This window comes from Bos javanicus, chromosome 27 (genome assembly GCF_032452875.1).
Source record: "Bos javanicus breed banteng chromosome 27, ARS-OSU_banteng_1.0, whole genome shotgun sequence".
Classification (NCBI taxonomy): domain Eukaryota; kingdom Metazoa; phylum Chordata; class Mammalia; order Artiodactyla; family Bovidae; genus Bos; species Bos javanicus.
In genome coordinates, this window is record NC_083894.1 from 39,905,730 (window position 1) to 39,924,135 (window position 18,406).

Genomic DNA, 18,406 nt, shown 5'->3' on the forward strand with positions numbered 1-18,406 from the left:
CAGAGGCCAAGGGCATGGGACCCCTGGGTTGTGCGACACACCCTGCCCCGCAGAAGCAGCCGGCCTCCCAGAAGGCCAGACTGCCTTCCAAAGGGACCCTGGATCACCAGCTTAGAGGCAGCTCCCGAAGGGATGTGGCGCCCAGCCTCAGGATGCAGCGTATGCTTAAATCAAAGACTTCTCTCTCTCTCTTTAGTTGCTAACTCGTGTCCGACTCTTGGGACCCCATGGACTGTAGCCCACCAGGCTCCTCTGTCCATGGGATTCTATAGGCAACAATACTGGAGTGGGTTGCCGTTTCCTTCTACAGGGGACCTTCCCAGCCCAGGAATCAAACCTGGGTCTCCTGTATTGCAGGTAGATTCTTTATCAACTGAGTGATGAGGAATTCTGTATGGGGCTAAGTCCCCAGTAAGAAAAACACCTGGGTACAGAAAGGGGCATGGGGAATAGGAGTGACCCACTCACCATCAGTCCCACTGATCTAATCAGGATGAGGAAGTGCATGCTTTCCATCCTTGCCACCCTGAGCTCTGCAGGGTTAAAGCTCTGATCTCCAAAGGAGACACACTCTCTGGCCAGGGCACACAGCCAGTGTATTATTAGAGCCAGGACACTCTGGCCTCCCAGTGCCCCAGGGACAAGAAAGGCAGCATACTGGCTGTGGGATTTGACCCCGACCAGCTATGAGAGGCGATGCTTCTTCACAGTGGGACGGGGAGACAAGGATGCAACCCCAGTGGTCCACTTGGTACCTCCTGGTGCCCCCAGGCTTCCTGATGCCAGGGCTCTCTGACCCCGCAGCAACTGTTGTCTGAGAAAGCTGTGTGGTGGGACTGCCAAGGGCTGGCTTCCAGGAGTAAAGGTTTGAGCCACCAGGCAAGCCGCCAAGTCCTGCCAAGAGAATGGCTGAGGGCGAGGGGAATTTAGAAAGAACAGTGGCTTAGGGAGAGGGTGGATCCTGACCAGGGTGCGCCAGAAACAGATGCAGGGCCAGGGGCTGCTGCTGATCCCACTGACTGTCCTCTTGGGAATATTCCTGCAGAAAGGGCTGCCCCATAAACCAGCTGGGAGTAGACGCCTGCGGTACAAGGGGTGCAGCATAGCAGCCACGAGACATGCGCAGTTAGGAACCAAGGAGCATCATTCTATAGGAGTACACTTACATAAAATTCTAGAAAAGGCAAATCTTATCTACAGTGATAGTAAGCTCTTCTGGAGGTAGGGCGACCGACTGCGAAGGGGCACAGGGAGATTTTTAGAGTGATGGAAATGCTCTATGCGCTTTTATCTTAAATCCTCAGGATTCTCTTTATTGTTTTGGGCTGTGCTGCATGGCTTGCAGAATCTTGTTTCCCCAACCAGGGATGGAACCCGCGCCCTGTGCAGCTGAAGTGTGGGGTCCTAACAACTGGACCACCAGGGAATTCCTGGAAACGCCCTATATTCTGATTGAGGTGGCAGTTCCACAAGTGGAACTTTTTATCAAACTTATTTGACTGTACACTTGAAATGGGTGCAATTTACTGCATGTAAATTATGCCTCAATTTATAGGCTTGGCCACCGCGTCAGCACAAGGTTGTCAGCCAGCAAAGCCACAACCCATGTGAGCTACAAAATCATTGCTGTTTCCCCTGCACCTTGCAAATTGCCTACAAGAATCTCTCAGGGCCAGCCCTGACCAAACATAAGGGAAAGTGAATTCTGGGAAATGTATTCCTATTTCAGCCTGGCCAGCTTGACAGCTTACAGAACCATCATAACACTCCAAACATTCAATGGCTTCCAACTACTCTCAGTGCTTTAACAAAACTTAAAAGGTTCTGGGACTTCCCTGGTGGTCCAGTGGCTAAGACACTATGCTCCCAATACAGGGGGCCGAGGTTCAACCCCTGCTCAGGGAACTAGATCCCGCATGCTGCGGCTAAGATCTCACATGCTGTAACGAAGACCCATTGCAGCCAAATAAATAAATAAAGTATATATATATATAAAATGTATATGAAAGAACAAAATATATAATATATATAATTTATAATACATATGAAAGAAGAACAATATTATTTTTAAAAGTGAATTTTGTGACCTGATTTCCACCAGACCTGACTTTCCCTCCTGCCCGATTCTCAGGTTACATGTATTGACATTCAGTGCTGGTGTCTTTCTAGATCTCCCAGTCTTTCCACACTATCCTTGGTGGCCAGTACACAAAACCGCATCCGCAGCTGGCTCCTAATAAACATCAACTGGACGAACTGTGTGCCAGTGAGAATTACGACTGAGGCTCAGTGCACGAATATGGCTGGAGATGGGCACATAGGCGATAAAGTGCTACAGCAAAGGCCAGCGGGAAGGGAACACACGCGGCCCGTTAGCATCTCACTTCTGTGCCCCCGGCCTCCCAGGAAACCCGTGGCAGTGCCGAGATATTTTTGGTTGTCACCGCTGGGGAAGGAGGGGTCACTGGAATCTAGGGAGCGGGGACGCGGAAGCTGTAAAGCATCGTATGATGTACAGGACAGCTCCCCTTTCCCCAGCAAAGAAGTACCCTGCACAAAACATCCACGGTGCCAAGGCTGAGAAACCCAGACAAGAATAAAGGGTGCCTGGGTATCATTATACAAAAATATGCATTTATATAAATGTATTATTTCTCAATGAAGTTTACAACAGTTAAAAACATCAATATTTAATTACAAGTGATTTGTCCTACATGCCAGCAATACAAAGTGTTGCATTAGTACCGCCGAAACCAAAGGAATTGGTGAGTGCAATTCGTCTGTTCTCAGCTTTCCATTCCTGTGCCTTGAGTGGCACGTAATTGAGATCAAAGTGCGGCTCTGTGCAGTCCAGGTTTAGAGTAGGCGGCAGTTTCCGATGGTAACAAGCCAGGGCAGTAAAGGCGGCCTCAGCCGCCCCGGCAGCCCCCAGGAGGTGCCCCGTGGCTCCCTTGGTGGAGGAGACCGCAAGGGCGTGTGCGTGGTCTTTGAAAAGCTGTTTGATGGCTTTGTTTTCAGCAGCATCTCCCAAAGGCGTGGAAGTAGCATGTGCATTGATGTAGGATACCTCTTCAGGTTGGATGCCTGCATCTTTCACAGCAGCGGCCATGCATCTAATAAATAAGGAAAAAGCAGTTGAACTCATCAGAACAACGCTTCATTTTAACAAGCCCATCATCTGTGGGCTTCTCCAGTGGTTCAGTGGTAAAGAACCCACCAGCCAACGCAGAAGACATGGGTTCAATCCCTGGGTTGGGAAGATGCCCTGGAGAAGGAAATGGCAACCCACTTCAGTATTCTTGCCTAGAGAATCCCCATGGACAGAGGAGCCTGGAGGGCTACAGTCCATGGGGTCACAAAGAGTAAGACATGACTGAGCGACTGAACACACACTCATTGTCCGTAGGACTACAGATAATGGCTACAGAAATATCCAAGTACACTGGATGAAAAGAACCCTTTTCGTTCCCATAACAGAACAGCATCTTGGATTACCATGTGCACTAGAATGCCATCTGCATGGGAATACCAAGGCACCCCCAGTACCCTGGACTGATTCATCACTGTGACATAAACATATAAGCCTATGGATTTTATAATCTCTAATAAAACATATTTCCATTTTATTTGAACTGTCCTTTTTTCCTGGAGGAAAAAGCCATGTAGACTCAGCCTCAGAATAATTTTTCTTCGGGGAATTTCTTATCAGTGGGGTATGCATACAGAGTTAAAATAAGGAGAAAAGATTTATAACTATGATTTAATTTTTTCTTTCACATTTAAATGTAAAACTTTGCATATTTCCCAATAATCTAAAAAAAAAAAATCCACACAAAAATGTGCCATTATCTTAATGCTTCAAATATCTTTCAAGACCTTCTTATTCAGGCCATAAGAATTCTAAGTGAATGAAGAAGTACAAAGCCAAACCTCCAAACAGACAAATTTTAAAATAAAATATTTCAAAAAAATAAATAAAACATTTCTCTGGGAAAACCTTTGAAAATCTCATGGATGTTAACACTTTTTTCAGTTCTGGGTGCCTCGATTTCCTTAAGAGAAGGAAATATAAGGGTATAATCTGAAGTGTGATGAAGGGCTTCGACCATCTCCTCATCCAGCTGGCTGCTACGCTTGACATTTCCAGTACCAGCAACTAAACACCAAGGCCAGATACTACCATTTCCCCTAAGTTGAGCCTCCAACAGTCTTAGCTGAAGAAACGGGAACAAACGAGCAGTCTTTACCTGAAGGCACCCTCTCCTCCAGGGTCGGGGGCGGTTATGTGGCCGGCATCCCCGGAGAGTCCGTAGCCCACAATCTCTGCATAGACCCGGGCCCCTCTGCGGAGCGCATGCCTGTGTTCTTCCAAGACCAGCACTGCCGCGCCTTCTCCCATTACAAACCCGTCCCTCTGGGGGTGAAACGGTCGACAGGCGGACTTCGGATCCGTGTTTGTGCTCAGAGCCCGGGCTCTGGCGAACCCAGCAAGGGACAGGGGGCTGATGCAAGAGTCCGTCCCGCCGGCCACCATCACGTCCGCATCTCCGTGGGCTACGAACCTGAACGAGTCTCCCACCGCATGAGCTCCGGTGGTGCAGGCCGTGGAGACCGCGTGGTTGGGGCCCTTAAGCTTATGGCGGATGCTGACTTGGCCTGATGCCATGTTGACCAGAATCTTAGGGACGAAGAATGGGCTGACTTTACTGTAACCTTTGGTCTGAAACGTCAAAGCGGTTTCGGAAATCACTTCGAGAGGAACCATTCCCATGCCGATTGCGACGCCTGTAGCTGCCTGGTCAGCTTCTGATTGAGGGTGCCAGCCAGCATCTTTTAAGGCTAACTCAGCGGCAGCGATGGCCATCACCGTGGGAGGAGACATGGACTTGGTATCTGACTTGGGCACAAAGTTTTGCTCGTTGAACTGCCCTTCATCACAACCTCTTGGCACGTAAGCAGCAACGCTGCAAGGGATGCTCTGGTACTCGTCGCCAACCAGGGAGACGATTCCACTCTCTCCCCGGACAAGGCGGTCCCACACCAGCTGAGTTCCAACGCCAAGAGGGGTCACTAAACCGATGCCAGTGATGACGACCCGCCGACGCAATCCCGGTGCTGGTGCGGTTGCCAAAAACCGCCTTTCATTTACTAATCGCTGGCATGATCTTGCATGTATCAGATGACATTTGGTAATCCTTAGGAAAATTTGCAAGCCGTCGGACAGCATGGTTGAAATTCAGAGGCTCAGCACCTTTCCTGGAACAGAACACAACACGCCCAACAGGTATATTCACTGTGGTTTAGAACACCTTAAAAGGTCTAAGAAAACAACATCCAGGGTGTGGTTTTCAGGCGTTCGGTTGTGAGCTGTTAAGGAAACTTAGGGAAAAATAACGTTACTTCATTTTAATTTATACTTATTATCGAACCACTGTTTGGACGCAGCCCTTTTCAGACTCCAATTACCCTAAGATATTCGAAGACAAAGGGGTGAAACGACGATTCATTCGAATCACAGAAACAGAACTTGACTATGAAACACATACGGGCACTCCTGGCCTGATACGGCTGCGGAAAGCATCCTTTTTCAGGATGGCCGAGACCGTATTTCATTTAATGCTTCTGGTATTAACGGAGTAAAACACATTTCGGGGCGTAGTCTTCGAAGTAGGGGTGAGAGGACTTTTTGGATCCTCAACACGGAGAGAACCAGGATTTCTGCGACCGCGAAGGTCAAGGGCGAGGGGAGGCCGGGGACAAGGGACGGTGGCCAACTCCCAGCACCGCCCCAGACACCCGGGGAGGGCGTGGAGAGAGGAACAGACAGCAGCCCCGGGTCCTCCACGCCGCTCTCCACACCCGCCCCCGACCCGACGGGGCGCCGGAGCGCGAAAGCCAAAGAGGGGCGAGCGGCCACTACCTGCACCTGGTGCGGCCCGCGCAGCCGCGGTCCCCAGAGCCCGGCGGGCGATGCGCACGCGCACAGGCACGTCCGGGCTCGCTGGCGCACGCGCACAGGCACGTCCGCGAGAGCGCGCACGCATGAACGCGAGGGCGCGCGCGCCCGCTGGGCCGAGCGCCCTTCCCCCGCGTCCCCTTGGCGGAGGTCAGACCTTCCTGGAGGCGGATCTCGGCTCCGGGCTTTAGGCCACCTCGGCCGCTCCAAGATAAGCTGAAACGCTGGCGAAACGCAAGGAGAGAGCCCGTCAAGAGGGGATTTTTTTTTTTTTTCCCTAATAATGCCCAAATAGTCTTCTGTTGTGGGGAAAAGGGGCACCGTTAGAATTCTGCTAGACTCCTAGGGAAGAGTTCAAGACGTTCCTGTGTCTTTCCAGTAATTTCTGGATCGCCCACAGCTGTTTGTAGTAGCAAAACAGGCCGAAATAAAATGCCCAACAGCAGGAAGTCGGCTGTGAGTTTTGTTGTTCAGTGGCTACATCCTGTCCGACTCTGCGACCCCATGGAGCACAAAGCTGTGGTACATCTAAATGCTCTGCGGCCACTTAAAATAATTGTGTGTGTGACTATTAATGTAGGCCTTCCCGGGTGGCTCGGTGGTAATGAAAGGCTTGCAGGTGCAGGAGACAACGGGGTTCCATCCCTGGAGATGGAAATGGGGCAACCCACTCCGGTGTTCTTGCCTGGGAAATCCCAGGGACAGAGAGGAGTCTGGACAGCTACAGTCCATGGAGTCGCTAAAAATGGACTTATTTATTAATGTGGAAAGCCATTGATACTTTGTTAGAAGATCCAAGTCGTAGCTTGTGGTTTTACTTTTTAAAGGGGATTTTTTTTGGGGGGGGGGGCGGTGTCTGCAAAGTATGTACAGTAATGGTGATGTCCCTCCCACACACACCTTTTTTTCCCAGCGGTGCAGAGACTTGAGGGATCTTAGTTCCCCCTCCAGGGGTGGAACCCAGGACCACCCGCAGTGGAAGCGCTGAGCCCCACCGGACCTCCAGGGAATTTCCTCCCACCCTTATTTTTGCTTAGTTTTGTTTCCTATCTTGTCTACAGTATTCAAATAAGCCTTTCTAATAATAAACTTATGTTTACTTTTACAATGTAGTTTCAGATCTTGGAGACAGGAATAGAACAAAGAAAAATGTAGACATTTATTTCTAAGTCTTCGAAAAATTCAGCAACTTATTTGCTCAGAGCTGACTGAATTTATCAAGGGAAAAATAACATGAGTGTATTTTTTAAAATGCAAGAAGTCAGCAAGGTAGTATTTAATGGAAGAGCAAACTCATTGGAAAGAACTCCGATGCTGGGAAAGATTGAAGGCAAAAGGGGAAGGGGGGAGACAGAGGATGAGATGGTTGGATGGAATCATCGACTCAATGGACATGCATTTGCGCAAACTCTGGGAGATAGTGAAGGACAGAGGAGCCTGGTGTGTTGCAGTCCACAGGGTGGCAAAGAGTCAGACCTGACTTAGGGACTGAACAACTACAGCTCATGTGCTGTCCCAGGTGAGTTTTGTGTCCTTTTTCCTTTTTTAGTTTTTTGTCCTGCTGGGCAGCTTGCAGGATCTTAGTTCTCCAACTAGGGATTGAATCTGCACCCTCATCCCTTAGCAATGAAAGCATGGGGACCTAACCACTGGACTGCCACTGAATTCCCTGTCCTTTTCTCTCCTTTAGATAAAGGGTTGACTATATACCTGTCAGCATATTTGTTTCTTTCTGGGCAATGTCTCTTGAAGCATTTTTTTCCCAAGTAGAGTGCTTTGCCGTCTTTCCTAGCTCTAGAGGATTTGGGAGAAACTTAGCTTTTCCTGGTTAGTAATGGATTTAAATGTGTCTGGAAATACACTTTTTCTAAAATTGTTCCCTAATATGACCTTGAGTCATCCTTGATCCAAGGCCTAGTCCATCACTTCTTAGTACAACCTTTCAATGATAGTAGAGTTACTTTAAGAGAAATTAAAACAAACATGTGGTTATAAAATACAGCTAAATGAGTGAGAAGTACCCAAATTTGCTCTCTCCTCTCTTCATTGATATACAGTTTTCGAGTCACAGTGTGAAAAGACCTAAAATATATTTTATGAAGCCAAACTCATATGTAACATACAGTTTTAACACGCTGTTCTTTTTTCTTTCATACATCACAAAATTATCTTGGATAACAAGTGACAAGTTGATTAAAATATTATAGAAAAGTAAAGCCACTGATAAGTCATTTCATTTTCATTTCTCCTTCTGATCTTCCCTTTGGTCTGGAAAGGGGTGAGAAGTTTTATGATATTCTAATAGCTGTCTATGGTTTAGTACCATGTGTGCACATGTGCTTAGTCACTCAGTCGTGTCTGACTCTTTGCGACCCCATGGACTGTAGCCCACCAGGCTCCTCTGTCCATGGGGATTCTCCAGGCAGGCATACTGGAGTGGGTTGCCATTCCCTACTCCTCGGGATCTTCCCAACCCAGGGATCAAACCCAGGTCTCCCTGCATTGCAGGTGGATTTTTTACTATTTGAGTCATCAAGGAAGCCCTTTAGTACCATATTCCTTGCCAAAATACATTGGTATTTTATCTAAAATAAAAAACTTCAAAATGGCCCCACTTACCATAGTCTCTTGTTCAGCCATAGATTTACTTAAATTTTTGTGATTTGGTTCAAAACTGTATTTTGAGGTATAGTTCCCGTTCTCTGTTAAAACATTTCCACCCAAGATGACTGTTCTCTTGCTCTGCTCAACTAGAGTCTGCTTCACCTACATCTGTTCACATGACTGACCTTCCTACATACTTGCCCCAGCCCCAGTGATTGTTCTAATCTTTAGATTGGAACCCCCCCTAACGTGACAGTTCATCGAAGGGCCCGTGAGGGGTATGCCCCTCTGCTTGCTTCTCCTGGTAACCTATGAGCTAGCCGGATGTCAACGTGGGCCCCCTCCCACCGGAAGCAAAGACCCCTGCCATGGTCCTGCCCACCTGCCCACCGTCTGCAGCACACATGTAAGATCCCTCCGTCCATTAAACCATTGATGTCTCTGGGCTCTTTTTTCAGTCTTGAAGTAAGTACAGGATTTACAGGCCTACGGGGTGCAGACCAACACCCAGCAAAACTGAGCTAACTTCTAGATGGACTTCAGCTTCTCTTTTTGCTTGTACTTTCTTTTCTTCAACATTTCTGCCTAACCTGAGCCAGAAACTGGCGTATGAAAATGAATAGGGTATGGTTCCTGCTTTCAAGAAGTTCATTGTCTAGTAGAATGAAATACATGTGAAGACAAATATGTGCAAAGTACTGAAACAGGTGCTATAATAGAAGAATATAACAGAATTATAATAATATGAAAGAGACAATATAATACTATGGGTCAATACCACCTTCCAAAGTCAAGAAAGTCTTCCAAAAAGTTGACCTTTGAACTGCATCTTGAAGATGCGTAAATGTCTAGTAATCTTGGTGGGAAAGGGCATCGTGCCGGGCAGAACAGAACAAATTCTGAGACCTGGTGTCTTCTACACATGCTGGTAGTAGTTCAGTGTGGCCAACACTGGATTTGAGGTTGGGACAAAGCAGCAGGGAAAGTCTGAGAGTGAAGAATGGGCTGATGGGAACAAGTCTTGGGTTTTGTGCAAAAGACTTCGGATTACTCCTGTAGGTCAGAGGTGGTATGTGGGCAGCCCCAGTCTGCAACCTATGGTCTGCAGCCTTCTTTTATTGACTCTAAATTCCTCTAGGAAGGAAATGGTACACTCTCTCATTCCCTACCCCAGGCCCTCTGCTTCTCCTTTTTATCTTGAACAAAGCCAGTTACATTCAAATTTCTTGCCTAATTCCTGATATCACTTGACTGTAGAGAGTGTGCTGAATTGCTAAAATTTGGTCTTTGTACACTAGTGCTGGATTAAATCTCAGACAAGATTCTGAGTGAAACAAAAATAGCTTTATTGCTTGGCCGGGCAAAGGGGGTCATAGCTGGCAAATGCCCTCAAGGCTGTGTGTCCTGCCCTAGAAGGCGTAGTGAGGAATCATGGTGTTCAAGGATCAGGGCGTGGTCAGCTTGTGGACGTCCTTCTGAATGGCTGGTGGAGAGGTAATCCGGAGTCAGCATCATCAGCCTTCTGGTTCCAACTGGTCTGGGGTCTACCCACTTGTGGGCAGCATGCAATTAACTTCTCCACCTGGTAGGGGTTTCAGAATCTGCAAAACAGCTCACAGGCCAAGGCTCAGAATATTATCTATAGTCCTTGAGAAAGAACTAAAGGTCCTTGACTTTGTTTAATGGCCAAAGTATTGTTTTGTCCTGCTTGACTGATTCCCTTTGACTAAAGTCTTTCTACAGACAGAAGGCAGGCGGAGGACATGGGTGGGGGGGTCTGTTCCCGGAGTCTTTATAAGGGTCTTGCTTAGTTACATGTGGGCAAGGGGTAGCCATGGAAGACTTCTCAGTGAAGAATAACATGATCAGAGGGGTGATTTAGAAAGAGCATCATTGCAGTATGTGCAGGGGAGTTGGAGGGTGTGGGAATGGCCTTGGGGAAGAGAGTGCAGACTGGTGGGGCCTGAACAAGGGCAATGGCGAGGAGGAGAGATTGCTAGGATGCTGTCCTTAAGTGTGTGTGTATTTGGTGGGGGGCGGAGGGGGGATGGTGATCTCCCATAGCTGGGATGTTCGCCCCTTCCTCACTCCATTAACCTCCAAATTTAAGGGTTCTGTTCAAATTCTTCCTCTTCCATGAAATTTCAACAACAGTGGAATTTTCCTTCCTCTAAATGAATACTTCTCAAACTTTACTGGGCACCTGAAAGGCTTACTGCACAGATTGCTGGGTCTCACCTGTAAAGATGGGGCTTGAGAGCTTCCCAGGTGGCTCAGTGGTAAAGAATCCGACTGCCAATTCAGGAGACAGGGGTTCAATCCCTGGTCCAGGAAGATCGCACATGCCCCGAGCAACTCAGCCTGTGTGCCACAACTACTGAGCTTGTGCTCTAGACCCCATGAGCCGCAACTGCTGAGACCCGAGCACCCTCGAGCCGTGCTCTGCAACAAGAAAAGCGCTGCAAGGAGAAGGCTGCACCACACAGTGAGGGAGGAGCCCCCACTTGCCACAGCTAGAGAGAAGCCTGCACAGCAGTGAAGACCCAGCACAGCCAAAAATAAATAAAATTATATATATATAAAAAAAAAGATGGGGCTTGCGAACATCCTGATGAATTCCCTGGTGATGCTGCTGCTGGTCCAACCAGTGAGCCGACTCACAGGGACTCCCGTGAAGCCAGCGGGCCCGTGCTCATCCCCACTGCCTCAGTGTGCAGCACAGCAAGCACCTTTAGTAGCCACTGCATAACTATTTGGTGAGTGAATGAATTACGGAATGAATGAATAAACACATATGCGTATGCAGATGCCACTTTGTACATTTCTTACCGTGGTTTTTTCACAGTGGCTCTTTTTGTTTCATCAACTAAACGGCTGTGTATAAGGTATTATTATTAATTTTGTCCTTCCTACTAGATTAAAGGTTTCTTATGTCATTCATCTCAGGCTGCTTTGCAGAGTGGGTGCTCGATAAATAGTAATTGGTTATATACATGATACGATCATACAATAGTGAATCATCACATACTCCTGAAAGGCTTCAACCCCTCTCCTTGCCAGTGGCCTTCATTTAGGTCAACATTTTCATTTTTTATGACAAAACCTGTCCCAGGGAAATTTTAGTGAGTCATATCTTTATTTCATCTAAGAATAGTGCCACCATATGTCATTTGTCTTCTAAAGATGGTGTTCTTAATAAAGCCGGAATCCTAAAAGGAAATTCATTACTCTGAAGCAAAAAAAAAAAATCAAGTGAAAGAACGGAAAGTTCAAACCTGATTTAATACTAGAATATCCTTTTATGTGTTTGAAGCAGTGGTGGATATAAAGAGATTAAGAGTAGCTTAATATCTTCGATTTTTCTACAGGAAATTGAAAAATCAAAATATTTTCACCTTACGAAAGTAGAAGAAGCAGACAAGGAAAAGAATGAGTCAAGTCCCTTATAGTAAATTCCTTAATAGCTCCATAAATGGTATCCTAGAGAGATTTTAGTTACTCAAAGTAAAGAGTAATTGGGAAGGAGTAAAATTTCAGATGAATTAAAATAAACAATAACTCAGTGAATTACCCTTGAAATGAGGATTTTTATGACATTATGGACTGTATGATATTATAATAGCATTAATTTTGTAGCACTGGTTTTCACACTACGATTGCATGTTTCCCACAGAAGCACCCCCAAGACCAACACCTGTCAAGGGAAAAGCTGAGTTGCTAATACTCTATTCGTCCCCACACCACATATGCATTCCTGCTTCAATCCTAGAGTGCCTCCACTTCGGTGTTTTATATATACTAGGTTTTCTCTTAAGATTTTATTTGGGGGAAAAAAAAAAGATGTTCTAGATCTTTAAAAAAAATCCTGACTATTAGATAGTATATGGTAACCTCATATGATTATTATAGAATAAATACGTTGATGGAAAAAGAAACTCCAGGGGAATACAGTTTGTGATGGAGATAGCTAATCACAAGCCCAACCCCCACCCCCATCCTCCCTGCTTGAGGGTTGTGGGTGCTCCCTGTCCAGCTAAGGACTACATTTCCCAGCCTCCCAACCTCCCCAACTCCGGCGGACTTTTACCTGGTCGGGGCTTCCTTTTTACCAGTGATACAGTAAAGAAAACGCTGTTTGTCATTTCTGGGCTCGTGAAGCAGATATGCCTTCTTTGTGCCCAGCCACTAAGTAAATGCAGAAGTCTCTGAGGCCATATAGCAGTAGTTAACGAACCACAAGCTAAATCCAGAAGGGTGCTTGTTTTTCTAAACGGTTTCATTGGAACATAGCTACACCCATTCATTCTAAAGTACAGTTGACCCTTGAACAACATGGGTTTGAACTGCCTGGGTTCACTTAATATGTGGATTTTTTTAAATATTAAATGCTACAGTGCTACATGGTCTGCTGTTGGTTAAATCCTCAAATTCAAAACCACTCAATACAATCTACGAGCTACAGTGGAACCTCACATATATACAGAGGAAGTTATTCACAGAATTTGACTGCCAGGGAGTGTTGGTGACCATAACAGCCCATGCTGTTCACCCTAACACCCCATGTTAGGGGTGTTAAGAGCAAACTACTGTTTGCTGCAGAGACAGAGTAGTTAAACAGTTGAAACAGAGATGGTATGGCCAGAAAGCCTTAAACATTTACTAAATGGCAACCCATTCCAGTATTCTTGCCTGGAAAATTCCATGGACAGAGGAGCCTGGCAGGGCACAGTCCGTGAGCATGGGATTGCAAAGAGTCAGACACAACTGAGCAATGGAGCATGCATGCACATGGCCCTTTATAAAAAATGTTTGTTGATCTCTATGCTATGGGATGAAAGGAGCCTGGGGTCCTGAATCATTACACGGAGGAACTGACAAATGAGAACTGCACTATTAAACTGTTGTGTGAACAAGAAAGATATTTATGTTAAATCATGGAAATCTTTAGTTACAGCAGCTAACAACAAATTATCAGTTAAACACACTATGCTTGGAACCTGGTCCAAGAATATTATATTTATTAATATATAAACATTATATTTATTAAATCTTCTCACACATATCTGGCAATTGAACAATAATTGAAGTAGATAGTATAGCTCAGGGCCTTGCTCAGAGATACTGGAAGAAAATTTCAAAAAGCAAACTGAAGATAAGGCATCAAGAAAATTTAAAGCAACTAACTTAGACAAAAACTAACCTATTTAAAATCTATCATCAAGAAATAATATTTGTTGAGGTTTGGAAAGGAGTTTCTGCAAAGAAAGGAGGCATTGGTAAAGCACATTTTCAAAGGCATGGAGAGGCAAAGCATGGATTAAAGAGGTTAGGATCCATCTTCTAAAAGGAATAGAGGACATTCATCACAGCCTTTACCTGCAAACCAAAGTCACAAATCGATCCATGCCCTTACTATATGGGATGCATAACTTGCTGTCTCCCCTTTCCCCTCTATCCTATTGTCATTATTGGGTCTGTGTTTTATTTTGGTCAATACAGTCCCCTGCCTACAACCTGCACTTTTGAAAAACACTTCTTTACAGAAGCACAATACTATCTGGGCTGGGAATGATGCAAGAGATTTTCAATCATTTATCTAGTTCTAAAAGGAATCCATAGAGGGGAATCCCAGCAGAGTTCATAGCCATGCCTTTGGTTTTGAAAACTGTTTGCTCCTTCCTCCTGGGGTCTTTCATCCCCATTTATTTAGGAAGGCCTGACAACCTACAGATGACACCACCCTTATGGCAGAAAGTGAAGAGGAACTAAAAAGCCTCTTGATGAAAGTGAAAGTGGAGAGTGAAAAAGTTGGCTTAAAGCTCAACATTCAGAAAACGAAGATCATGGCATCCGGTCCCATCACTTCATGGGAAATAGATAGGGAAACAGTGGAAACAGAGTCAGACTTTATTTTTCTGGGCTCCAAAATCACTACAGATGGTGACTGCAGCCATGAAATTAAAAGACGCTTACTCCTTGGAAGGAAAGTTATGACCAACCTAGATAGCATATTCAAAAGCAGAGACATTACTTTGCCAACAAAGGTCCATCTAGTCAAGGCTATGGTTTTTCCAGTGGTCACGTATGGATGTGAGAGTTGGACTGTGAAGAAGGCTGAGCACTGAAGAATTGATGCTTTTGAACTGTGATGTTGGAGAAGACTCCTGAGAGTCCCTTGGACTGCAAGGAGATCCAACCAGTCCATTCTGAAGGAGATCAGCCCTGGGATTTCTTTGGAAGGAATGATGCTAAAGCTGAAACTCCAGTACTTTGGCCACCTCATGCGAAGAGTTGACTCATTGGAAAAGACTCTGATGCTTGGAGGGATTGGGGGCAAGAGGAGAAGGGGATGACAGAGGATGAGATGGCTGGATGGCATCACTGACTCGATGGACGTGAGTCTGAGTGAACTCCGGGAGTTGGTGATGGACAGGGAGGCCTGGCGTGCTGTGATTCATGGGGTCGCAAAGAATCGGACGCGACTGAGTGACTGATCTCTGATCTCTGACAACCTGTGAGGAGGAAGCTGTAAGATATTTTCATTTGGGAAAAAGCTGGCGGTTGGAGTACAGTTTCCCCACCGTCTTGGCTGGATCTATTGAGGCCAGCCTTGGGACACAGAGGAACCCAGGTTTCTGCGATGTACCAGCCAGCACCCTCTAGCCCTGCCCAAAGCCCGAAGCCCCGTGTACCAGCCCTTCCACCCCACCCCTGGCCCAGACTACTGAGTCAATTTCCCAGGCAGGTTGATAAGAGGCTTTCTCTGTCTCCTTTCATACTTTAATGAGACTCTGTTACACAAAAGCTCTTGAGTGATCAAGCCTGGTCCCTGGTCCCGAAGCTAAGTCTTCTTCGGAGATGACGAATCCGACATGTTCACTGGAAACTATCACTACCAGACTGCCACTGCTGCTGCTAAGTCACTCAGTCCTGTCCGACTCTTTGCGACCCCGTAGACTGGGAGGACCCCATAGACTGTATCCTGCCAGGCTCCTCTGCTCATGGGATTCTCCAGGCAAGAGTACTGGAGTGGGTTGCCGTTTCCTCCTCCAGGGAATCTTCCCAACCCAGGGATCGAAGTCGCGTCTCCTGTATGGCAGGCGGATTGTTTACAGCTGAGCCACTAGGGACGCCCAATACCCCTGGGCAAAGCTCCTCGTTCTGGAGGATCAAGACACCGTCCCCGTCTGGTGGAAGCTCCTTGAGTCCTGACCACCAGGTTTCTCTCTCCGTCCAAAACCTCAAAGCTCCCAAACAGCCCCCAGCAGGCGGGGACAAGGCCCCCGCCCCGGTTAGACGACCCAGTCCCTGGAGACCAGTCCCCGCCCTGGAGACCAGATCCCCTCTCCCCGCCCCGCCCCGCCCCATCTCCCCGCCTCTCCCCGCTCCTCCCCCGCCCTCCCCCCGCCCTCCCCCAGCCCCCCGCCCCCCCGCCCCGCCCCCCGTCCGTCGGGCAGGCCGCGGGCGCGGCGCGCCGGGGCGCCTGCTCAGAGCGCGCGCGGCGCGGGGCGGGAGCGGGCGGCGCGGGGCGGGGCTCGGCCGCGTTCGAGCATGGCGGCGGCAGCGGCGGCGGCCCTGGGCGGCTCTGCCGGGTCCGCGTCCCCGGCCGTGGCCGAGCTCTGTCAGAACACCCCGGAGACGTTCCTGGAGGCGTCCAGGTTGCTGCTCACCTACGCCGACAACATCCTTAGGTGCGGGCCATGGGGGGACGCGGACGGCAGGGGGGGCGCGGCGCCCGCTCGGCCCGGGCTCGGGGGGCGCCCGGCCGGTGGTGCCGGGGACGGGGGCAGGGTCGCCGGTGTCGGGCCCCCCAGGACGGAGACCCGGCCTGCCCAGCCCCGCCCGAGGGGAGGCGGCGTCCCGACCTGACCTGGCGTCGCGTGGGGCGGGGACGGGAGACGCGCCCGGAGCTCCGGCCGTTGAACCGTCTTCTGAGTCCGGACAGAAGCGGCCACAGGCGTCTCACGCCCCCCGGGCGCCTTCAGCTGCCACGGGCGGCTGAGAAGTAAGTCAGGGGCGCGCCGTTCTCCGGCCGGCGTCGGGTCCGCCAGGGCAGTCCTGGCCGGGGGCGCTTTGTTCACCCCCAGACCCTCGAGGGACCTCGCGGCTTGGGGGCGTCGGGAAGTGGAGTTTGGACGACTTCCCTCGGCTCCTAGCTCCCACGACGTGGTGCCCAGAGGGACCTGAGGTGGGGGCGGGAGACGGACCTGAGGTGAGGGGGGCAGAGGGCACCTGAGGAGGGGGACAGAGGGGGACCTGAGGAGGGGGGCAGAGGGCACCTGAGGAGGGGGACAGAGGGGGACCTGAGGAGGGGGGCAGAGGGCACCTGAGGTGAGGGGCAGAGGGTTACCTGTGAAGGCTCTGCCTGCCGTCCCCCCCTCCCCCTCTTTTCCCTCTCCCCCTTCTCCCCCTTGGATCTTCCCGACCCAGGGGTCGAATCGGGGTCTCCCGCATTGCGGGCGGAGTTTTTACCAGCTGAGCCACCATGGAAGCTCTTCATACAGGTAACCTTAATAACTTTACAAGTGAATCGAAGGAACAACACATGGAGCCCTTGTCCTGAGCCAGGTGCTCCGAGGGGTGCAGTGTGCACAGCGGCACGATTGTGACCTATGTGGGGGCTGTCTCCCTCCTCTGTGACACCTTCTCGGCTCGCCTTCCCTACCCCAGGAGGTCGAACAGTTCTTCAGAGCTCAAGGCTGGTGCCGGAGGACTCTGCCCTGAGTGAGCCCGAGGCAGTGTTCTCCAGAGCCCATGCCCCGCAGGGACCTCCCGCCTGGGGAGCCACCCAGCTGTTCAAACCCCGTTATTGGGAACAGGGAGTTGGCCTTACAATAAGGATTCACTTCTGCTTTCAACCCAGTGAAACCACAGATGCTGAGATCAAGGTGTTGTGAGGAATGAAATCCTTTTGCATCACGGTCATCACTATGAATGTTTACCAAAGTCATAGAAGAAATTTGTCATGCTGTTCGTGCATGTTAGATCTTTACCGTGGCTTATGTTTTCTGTCTTAAAAAATGTTTGTCTAAAAAAAGAAGTTAGAAGTTGAACTCATGTAAGTGGAGATGGTGTGAAAAACTATCTGTTCTAGTTTGTCTTAAGTAGTAATATTAGTTCCCTCATATTCTTATAGTTCAAACTCTTTTGGTCTTGGTGGGGCTGACCCACGTTTTCTTCCCCTTCCAAGTCCATTTACTAGCTTACTTGTTAACAGAAAAGCCCCAGACTTCTTCTTGAGCCCTTAGCCTTTCTACACTGCAGATATGCTAGAGAACAGAGGAGACCATAGTTTTCTGTTTTGATGCTTTAGGAAATCCTTTAACCTTAGAGATAAGGGGGTGCGGGGGGGCTTGTCTTGATATCCCTTATAACTACCTCACGGTAGTTATAGTATTTTATAGGGTGAATGCTGAATTGAGAATTTCACTTGCAGTTTGTTTTTAAATAGCAATATTTGTCACTGCACACAGGTGAAAATAATACTTTGGGTTAAATTTTAAATTTCTGCTTCAGATGATGCTTATCCTGTTCCCCAACTAAGAGTCTTAAAGTTCGTGAAATTATAGAATGAAGTATATGCTAATTTGCATGCACAATATACCATGGGTTAGAACATTTTTTTTTCCAGTTCATTAACTTCTTGATAAAAATCCACTGTCTTCAGTATCTACCTTTCAAAAATCTGTAATAGTTTTACTGACATTCCACATGGGCTCCCTGGAAAATTGGCTTCATTTATTCTTTAAAAAAACATTTTATTTCCCACTAATTTCCTTTGCGAACTGCACACAGTTACTGGCTATGAACTGCACTGGGTATGATTGGGAAGGGCTAAGAATGGAA

At 48.2% G+C, this 18,406-nt stretch overlaps 2 protein-coding genes across 6 annotated transcripts in view; one reads left to right on the top strand and one right to left on the bottom strand.

Moving 5' to 3' along the window:
* Positions 1–2,674: 2,674 nt before the first annotated feature.
* On the bottom strand, positions 2,675–6,026 carry OXSM (3-oxoacyl-ACP synthase, mitochondrial). Its single transcript, XM_061404679.1, has 3 exons — positions 5,921–6,026; positions 4,248–5,256; positions 2,675–3,113 (listed from the first exon to the last, which is right to left on the bottom strand). Exons 2-3 carry the CDS (start codon positions 5,225–5,227, stop codon positions 2,711–2,713), a joined length of 1,383 nt encoding a protein of 460 aa, XP_061260663.1. The 5' UTR covers positions 5,228–5,256; positions 5,921–6,026; the 3' UTR covers positions 2,675–2,710.
* A 10,046-nt stretch (positions 6,027–16,072) lies between these two features.
* The window catches only part of NGLY1 (N-glycanase 1), a 58,352-nt gene continuing 56,018 nt past the window's right edge, over positions 16,073–18,406 (top strand). Inside the window, exon 1 of one of the 5 annotated variants that reach the window (XM_061404684.1) lies at positions 16,073–16,251. In XM_061404684.1, coding sequence (XP_061260668.1) covers positions 16,112–16,251 — 140 coding nt within the window. In that variant the 5' untranslated portion in view covers positions 16,073–16,111. The other 4 variants (XM_061404681.1, XM_061404680.1, XM_061404683.1 and 1 more) reach the window with 4 other exon arrangements.